Genomic DNA, 9,307 nt, shown 5'->3' with positions numbered 1-9,307 from the left:
ACCTCCTCCCACTCCTCTCCCACCACCCCCCCCCCCAACCCCCCACCCCAGACAGCCAGACTGGACACCAACAGTAAACCTGCTGCTGCCTTTGGGGGTGGGGGGGTCAGTAGTAGGGTGAGTCTCCAAATAGCACAAACACGCGCGCGCACGCACACACACACACTTTTTACTGCAACTCTTTGACCGGTTCCACCTTTACACTCCAGGACAATTTTGGAGAGATTATGTGGGAAAGGGAAGGTGTAGGGAGAGAAAGAGGGCGTGCAGTCAGTCATTTGGAGACAGTGCCTGGGCTCCTATTGACGTCCAGGACTGTTCTCAGCAGCATTTCAGTAAGCTGAGATAGTTTTTAATTACTGTAAACAAAAGTTGCAATCAGTGTTGGAAACACCCCTTTGATGTTATGTTTCTATCGGGACCTCAAGATCTTTTTCGGATAATCCAATATTTGGATAATCGAGGTTCCTGTGTACATGAATAGGAAAGGTTTTGATATGGCCCAAACACAGGCAGGTGGGACTCGTTTAGTTTGGGATTATGGTCAGCATGGGCTGGTTGGACCGAAGGGTCTGTTTCCGTGCTCTATGACTCTAAATGGTCAGTTACGCTGTCCCTATCATCAGATTCTTGCAAAGTTTACAATAAGGCACAGGCAGAGGTTCCCTCAAATTTCTTCAGAACACACAAATATACAGGAGATCCTGAACAGCAGCAGAAACATTAGGTCACGTCCCAAGATAGGAGGAACAGGGGGTAAAGCTGCAAGTATACCCTCACTGGAAGAGGAGCAGCTGCCAACTATGGGAAGAGTTAACTCCCAATATTAATCAGAGCTTGAAGGTTGTGGTCATATTAGCAGGTCAGCTGTGTGGAGGATAGCAGGTGTGAGCGCTCAGTACCAGCAGAAAGCCAACACGATCTGAATTTGGAACTGCTTCTCTGAACTGAAGTACTTTTACTGGGGAGAAAAGGAAACCAGAATATGCAACTCCAAGACCCTTTGTGTCTGACAGAGTGACTGTCTGGACTAGAACTGCACCTAGCATTCCCTCTCTTTGGTCAAACATTGGAGATCCTGATCTGGGGGGAATCTTGTCTTGCCTGCAGTCCATGTCCTGGATTGATTGCTGCAGGAGCTGGTCTATAAACACTAACCTCTGGCACTGACACACAGCTTGTACTTACATCAGGAATATCAGTTAAGTTGGCAGGTTGGAACTTAAGCAGCACATTTTGCTGCTACCAACTGAGTCTGGGCTAAATGGAAAGCAAAATTACAGCTTAGGGGATTAAAGGGACAGTGGTCGCATGGATACAAAACAGTGATGGGGCAACAAGAGCAGTAAAAAAGGTAGGATCTGTGAATTGTGAATCCCGCACGTTCATGGAGTTGTGGGGATTACAGGGAGTTTATACAAAGTGACTTACCTCGGACAACTCTCAGTCGAATAGTCGCTCATCTCCTTCTTCTGAACAGAGCTGTTTGGTCGGAGTAGAGACGTGCCCTTCCTGCCTGGGTTCGACACGTTTCTGGTAATCTACAAAACAGCATGGGATCCATGATACCTCTGACATTCCCAACACGACCACCAAGAGAAAAATCAGGATCTTGGGAACTGGATTCCTAAAGTAACTGCATGGAGTTCGACAGTGAATTCTCTCCACTTCGAAATGGTAGTGAAAACACTGCAGGTAATAACGAGGAACACACAACATGAGGAGTAAATGAGATGGCTTCCTTTGGAACACATTCTTGGCTTTTCGTCATATTTATTCCTGCTCAGGGAAGTGATAAAAGACCAAATGTCCAGGTTTGCTAAAGAAAGGTTATGCAGTAAATGCAGCTGATGCGACTTAGTAAAATGATGACAGCTGGAATTCAATGTAGAGAATTAGGAACTGGAACAGAATAAAGTATTTTGCAAGTGGTGAGATGCTGGAGAGGATTAGGGATTTGAGTACAGACATCACTAGAAGCTAGTGAGCAGCTACCAATAAGAAGTTTGAGAAGTCTAATACATCAGCTTTTAACTTGAGCATTGGAATATTAACATTGGAACTTTGTTCCAGTTGCAGAGAACTCGGGGTAGAAAGCATCAGGAACAGAGGGAGCCTTGGTCATTGAGAACAACGGAGGATGAGAGTGTGCAGCCAGGCACTTAGCTCAGTTAAGTGCTAATAAATTTTAAAATTCAATCGCAATCTCTATTACAAGAAATAGATTTAACAGCGTATTAGTGCAGGGCAGGTTTAAAGACTGAGATAGAATTAATAGTTTAAACAAGATACTAATTAGATTGTAAAAAGAGAAACATTTGACTAATCTGTTTTAAAGAATTTGATAACTGGACACTTCAAAAAGGCAGCAGCAAAGTGAACGTGAAAGGGAAATTATGTTTGACAAACCTGATGGAGTTTTTTTTGAGGATGTTGTGTGTAAAATTGATAAAGAAGAACCAGTAGATGTGGTGTCTTGGATTTTCAGAATGTTTTGGATAACATCCCACATGGGAGGTTAATGAATGAAAGTAGAGCTTGCAATTTGGGCAGCACGGTGGCTCAGTGGTTAGCACTGCTGCCTCACAGCACCTGGGAGTCAGGTTCAATTCCAGCCTCGGGTGACTATCTGTGTGAAGTTTACACATTCCCCTTCCAACCCTGTGTCAGTGTGGGTTTCCTCTGGGCGCTCTGGCTTCCTCTCAATCCAAAGATGTGCAGGTTATGTGGATTTGCCACAGGAAATGCGGGGTTACAGGGATAGGGTGGATCTAGGTGGGATGTTCTTTGGAGGATTAGTACAAATTTGATGGGCTGAATGACTTCTTTCTGCACTGTCGGGATTCTATGAATTGGGGGAAATATACTAGTATGGATTGAGAAACTGGTCAGACAGAAAGCAGAGAGTCAAAATAAACAGATCATTCCCAATTTGTTCATGCCATAAAGCTAAGTGGCAATTAAACCTGTGAGGAGAATGCAGGAAGGTATCAAGCTGACAATGATCATGTAAACCAATAGGCTCCAACACATCAGATGGAATACAGTGTTGGTAAGTGTGAAGTTGGTCCACTGTGGTAGAAAAAAACTGAAAGACTACTTTTTAAAAGAGGGAGAGTTGGGAAGTCTTGGCGTCCAAAGAGACCCTGTTCATAAGTCACGAGAAGCGAGCAGGTAGTTGGAATAATCAATAAGAAAGATATAAGGTACGATTACTTTCATTGTTAGCAGAGGGGCACCTTTATCATCCAGAGGGTGGTACATGCATGGAACAAGATGCCAGAGGAAATGGTGGACACTGGTACAATTGCAACAGTTTAAAGGCATCTGAAGGGGTTCATGGGTAGGAAAGGGTTTGGAGAGTTATGGGCCAAATGCTGGCAAATGGGAATAGGTCAGATTGAGATGTCTGGTTGGCAGGGATGAGTTGGACTGAAGAGTCTGTTTCAGCACTGCATAACTCCCTAAGTCTATTTGACTACATAAGTAAAAATATCTTGCTGCAATTTAGACCTCACTTGTCATATTGTGCACAGGACTGCCTTCCTTATCCAAGGAAAGATATACTTGCCATAGGCTGAGTGTAACAGAGGTCCTCCAGAATAATCCCTGGCATGTCAGGATGGTCTTTTGAGGAAACTGGGGTTGTAGGCTTCCGAGTTGGGAAGAATCAGAGCGATCTCATTGAAACTCACAACATTCTTACAGGGCATGACGGGTTGGATGTAATTTGGATGTTTACACTGGATGGTGAGTTTAGAACCAAGGGACATAATCTCAGGGAGCTTCAAGAATCCTACAATCCAGGGAGCTGACACTCCAAACGATCGTTTTAATTTTCCACCTTGTTCTCACACTGACCTCGGTCCTCAGCATGCTGCAGTTCCAATGAAGTTCAACGCATTGAACATGATCTTAAATTTCAATCACTTCACAGCCTTCAAAACCCATAATCTCTGGCCCAATTTTGTTTTTATCTTTACGTACAAGTTTCAATTTAACTCTCACTTTCTTCTCTTTTCATTTTCAGATGTTCCTTTTCATCATCACATCGCCTCCAGACACATCTCTTGATTTTTCTAATCGTCCCATTACCACTCTCTTTGGCTCAACACCGCCAACTCTTTTGCTATTGAATCTTTCCTGACTGCCACCCTTTTACGTTCTCTCTTCCTGCTTTTTCCACACCTCCACCTTTCACTCTTCCCAACTCCAGTGGAAACAAACCCATCCGATCCCAAATCTCGAAAACCTCCTCTCAGCCTCTGCCAATACATTTACAGCTTTTACATTTAAAGACCGAAACCCAGATTGCACTTGATATTCAAAATGTGGTCTCATCAATACCTAAGACCATGAGACAGGAGAAGTAGGCCATTCAGCCCATCGAGTACACTCTGTCATTCAGTAAAATCATGACTGATCTGATAAGCCTCACCACCTCTTTCCTGCTTTTTCCTCTATAACCTTCCTTTTCCCTTACTGATCAAAAATCTGTCTCAGTCTTGGATATATTTTCCACAACAGCTTTTGATGTAGTACTATTCTTACACTTCTATCTTTCTCACACAAACTCTGCCCAAAATTGTCCTTTCATCTTTCTAACACAAACCATGCATGCCCTGTCGCTCCACCGACTTACACTCTCCCTACCTGAGCTGTCTCTCCATTTCTCATACCCAGACTGTCTACGTCTTGATCCCTCACACACTCTACTGTACTGTACTGTCTGTTCTGTCACTGTCCGTTTCGGATACATTTTCTCTGCCTGTAATCGCCCTTCAATTCACACACACTAACAATGCCTGTACTCCCTCTCCATTTAATCCATTGTCTTTGAAATGCCACTTCTCAAAAGGCAATGGATGCAGAATGTTTAAATAGTTTTAAGGCAGAGGCAAATAGATTCTTAATTACCAAAGGTTATCAGGGATCTGCAGGAATGTAGAGTTGAGATTAAAGTCCGATCAGCTGTGACATTATTGAATGGAAAAGCAGCCTCAAAAGGGCCGAATGGCCTTTTCGTACATTCATACACCCAGACTATCCATATTGTCTCCCCATCTCTGTACTGTCCTGCCATTCACCTAGACTGCTCGCGCTGTCTCCATCCCTCACTGACACACCAATAGTATTGTCTCCATGTCTCTCTCTCACACCACCTACAGTGTGGGTGTAGCAGACAGTGGGGATAAAAGGGTCCTTCTCAGGATGGCAGCCTGCCTCGAGGCTCAGTGTTGGGACCACAACTTTTCACTGTTCTACCTAAATGATCTAGATGAAGGAACGGAGGCCATTTTGGGTACGTTTACAGACGATATGTAGATAGGTAGAGGGACAAATAGCATTGAGGCGGCAGAGAGGCTGCAGAAAGATTTGGACAGGTTAGGAGAGTGGGCAAAGAAGTGGCAGATGGAGTACAGTGTGGGAAAGTGTGCAATCATGCGCTTCGGTTGCAAGAACAGAAACATGTAGTGTTTTCTAAATGGGGGGAAAATTCAGAAGTCTGAAGTGCAAAGAGACTTGGGAGTTCTAGTCCAGGATTCTCTCAAGGTAAACTTGCAGGTTGAATCAGTCATTAGGAAGGCAAATGCAACGTTGGCATTTATTTCAAGAGAACTTGAATATAAAAGCAGGGATGTATTTCTGAGGCTCTATAAGGCTCTGTTCAGGCCACATTTGGAATACTGTGTGCGGCTTTGGGCCCCATATCTCAGGAAGGATGTACAGACCCTGGAGCGTGTTCAGAGGAGATTCACGAGAATTGTTCCAGGAATGAAAAGCTTAACATATGAGGAACGTTCGAGGACTCTGGGTCTACATTTGATGGAGTTTAGAAGGATGGGGGGATCTAACTGAAACATACAGAATACTGAATGGCCTGGACAGAGTGGATGTTGGGAAGATGTTTCCATTGGTAGGAGACCTGGACCCGAGGGCACAGCCTGAGAGTAAAGAGAAGACCTTAGTGACCTTTGGTTGAATGACGGAGCAGACTTGATGGGCTAAATGGCCTAATTTCTGCTCCTATGTCTCATGGTCTTAAAACTATTTTCATCTCTTTCCTGCACATCTCGAACCATCTTTTCACCTCTGAGAGGAAGTTAGGCTAGAAAATAAGATCAAAGGAATATGAGAAATAGGAGCAGGAGGAGACCATTTGATCTGTGGAGCCTGCTTTGTTACTCAACATGATCACAAGGCACCAAAACCGTCTCAATCCCAGGCTTTAATGAGTTCAATGACAGAGCAACTGCAAATCTCTGGGTTTACAGAATTACAAAGGTTTATCAGCCTCTGAGTGAAGAAAGCTCTCCCCATCTCAGCCCTGTATCCAAGACTGCACCCCCAAGTTCTGGGTTCCTCAGCATGGTCCAAGCAACCTCTTAGTATCAATCCCATCAAGCCTCTTTGGAAGCTTGTTTGAAATATTTCAAAGAGATCCATTCTCATTCGGCTAAGCACCAGCAAACTGGCCAATCTACACAGCTTCTCATTGGACAAGCCCCTCATTCCAGGGATCAATCTAGTGAACCTTCGCTGTACCAACTCCAATACAAGCCCACCTTTCCTTCAACGTAGAGACAAGAACTGCACACAGTATTCTCAGTAATCGTGTGGCTGGAGTTCAAAGTGACCAATATAGCTTTCTTGGTACTTAGGTGTTACTGGGGAAAGGTATGAATGAAAGGGAGTGGAAAGTGTCTTGTGAGGAAGTTGCAAGTTGTAGGGAATTGGCCTGGAGTTAGCTCATGGTGTCAGAGTTACTTTGGCACAGAAGGTCATTCAGCTCAGCGCTGGCACCTTTAAACCACTCGGATCCGTTTTACTCTTACACTCCGTTCCCTTCGCTCTACTGCTTCATTTCTCTCAATCACCTTCCATGATCATTCATCATCGCAGCTCCCACCACCCACACTGACAGCAAGTTCCAGGTCATTACCACTCACTGGGTTCTAAAGTTCTTTCTCACATCCCACTATCTCTTCACCAAAATCTTAAATCTATGTTTCCTAGACCTTATACTATTTGGTAAAGGCAATTTTCTACTTTATCTGTCAAAATCTTATTAACTCGTTCCAATCTCATTCGCCCCAAGAACGTTCAGGAGGTTACAAACTGCCTTAAGTGGGTGATTATATTTCTGAAAGTACAAGAATGCTGTTGGAGCTGTTACAGGAGCTCATGCGTGTGCACAGGAACAGGTCGAAACAACACGTCACCTTCTTCGAATTCCTGTCCTTCTGGCCCAAAGAGAGGTTCTTTAATTTAGTTGCACAATCTCGATGCGAGACCTGCAGTAAAAGAAAAAACACAAGTTAATTCTTCAACAAAACTAAGGTTCTCCCTGTCCTGTGCTCACAAAGAAACTCTCTGTCTGTCACACATGGGGAGGCACTGGCCTAGTGATATTATCATTAGACTATTACTCCAGAGACACTGGCAATGTTCGAGGGATCCAGGTTCAAATCCTGCCATGGCCGATGGTGGAATTTGAATTCAATTAAAAAAATCTGGAACTAAGAGACTAATGGTGACTGTGAATCCATTGCATTGTTGGAAAAAAAAAATCTTGCTCATTAATATCCTTAAGGGAAGGATACTGCCATCCATGTCTGGTCTACATGGGACTCACAGCAACATGGTTAACTTTTAACTGCCCTCTGGGCAATAAATGCTGATCTAGCCTGCAATGCCCACATCCCATGAATAAATATTTAAAAACACACACACACACACACACACCCCCGGTACTGCACCTCCATAACAGATATGCACCCAGCCTGTCATATTGTTCATTTCAGGCAGGAACACTGACTGTACGGTGTTTCTAATTCATTCTATCCAGGACAAAGTATTGGCATCACACCCACAATCACTCGCTCCATCACCAATGCTCAGTAGCAGTAGTGTGTCTACAAGATACACTGCAGAAATTACCAAAGCTCCTTCCAAACCCATGACCACTTCCACGGAGAAGGACAAGGGCAGCAGACACTTGGGAACACCACCACCTGTAAGTTCCCCTCCAAGCCGCTCACCTGACTTGGAAATACATCGCTGTACAGTCAAAACCCTGAAACTCCCTCCCTAACATCATTGTGGGTTTAATGCAGCTAATGCTGCCTGTTGTCTCACATATTGCTTGTATTGTCTCTCCATCTTTCACTCAGACACACACACACAGACGCTCATTGAATCACCATGCTGCCCCAAGCTATTTCCTTTAAAACTCTAGAATGCATCCCATCTTAAGCCCCATTAGTTTCACTAGTACATTTTCTCTGGTGAGAGTTAATGTGTTCACTCTCTATGACCTCAACTATGATGTTCCCCGCCCCTTGAGCTCCTTAGTTATGTAATATCTCTGAAATGTTATTGATCTCCTCAACAATGAAGATTGATCAAAAGCATTTAATCAGCTCCTCTGCCTCAGTTCTGATGAGTCATCTAGACTCGAAATGTTAGCTTGCTGTCTCCCCATGGATGCTGTCTGACCTGCTGTGGTCTACAGCATTGTTCTTTTCAGTTCTGTTCTTTAAACTCTAGGCATAAAAAGATACAGTCTGGATTGCTGGCTGCCTGGGCTCCACTTATAGGTGCATCTGACAGTGAACCTGAAACAATATCTCCGACAAAATACAAAGATGGTTGTGTGTTAGCTCACAATGCTGGGGACAAATTTAAAACCTACTCTCGGGCTCGCCTGAAAAACCAGCCTTCTCAGATGTCACTGGAAGGGGGTGTGAGAATTTTGTATGTAATGATCATGCCATTCTCTCGTCAGTGCTAAAGCTTAAAATTACAGTTAAAACTTCATACTTGGGGGGAGATGGCTAATGTGCCCAAATATAGTTAGCAACAAGACATGGATGTTGAAAGTAATGGGAAGAGCTGAGAGTGATCAACAAAACTACATACAGAAGGTAGATGGGAAAGGGTCCTCAAGCTTGGCAACTTCAGTTGAATCGCTTACGTTGGGTTGGCAAGTACATCAAGGAAAGTGAATCTAAGACAGCCAATGGCAGGACCTGATGACATCGTGTTCCAAGTTAAAAAAGTAAGCAGCCGCCAATTTCTGAAGAGCAATATCCAACCGGGTTTTTCTTTGGAACTAGTACCTAATACTTTACAATAGTTGCATCCCGAATGGTGCTGGAATGATGGCCTACTCCCAGGGCTGCTCTCCCCCCGCGCTGTAGTGACGGCCCGGCCCCCCACTCCCCCCGCGCTGTCGTGACGGCCCGGCCCCCTCACTCCCCCCGCGCTGTCGTGACGGCCCGGCCCCCCACTCCCCCCGCCCTGT

General features: G+C 44.5%; 1 protein-coding gene across 2 annotated transcripts in view; it reads right to left on the bottom strand.

Annotated features, from left to right (window-relative positions):
• fam217ba (family with sequence similarity 217 member Ba) overlaps positions 1–9,307 on the bottom strand; it is a 27,034-nt gene that overhangs the window by 3,507 nt on the left and 14,220 nt on the right. For both annotated transcript variants that reach the window (XM_043710116.1, XM_043710115.1), the window contains exons 4-5: positions 7,224–7,295; positions 1,432–1,541 (exon numbers count right to left, since the gene is read on the bottom strand). In XM_043710116.1, the coding sequence (XP_043566051.1) occupies positions 1,432–1,541; positions 7,224–7,295 (182 nt within the window). The remainder of the gene's footprint in view (positions 1–1,431; positions 1,542–7,223; positions 7,296–9,307) is intronic.

The sequence above is a fragment of the Chiloscyllium plagiosum genome, chromosome 20 (genome assembly GCF_004010195.1).
Source record: "Chiloscyllium plagiosum isolate BGI_BamShark_2017 chromosome 20, ASM401019v2, whole genome shotgun sequence".
Taxonomy (NCBI): domain Eukaryota; kingdom Metazoa; phylum Chordata; class Chondrichthyes; order Orectolobiformes; family Hemiscylliidae; genus Chiloscyllium; species Chiloscyllium plagiosum.
This window is presented reverse-complemented; position numbering and strand designations above follow the sequence as displayed.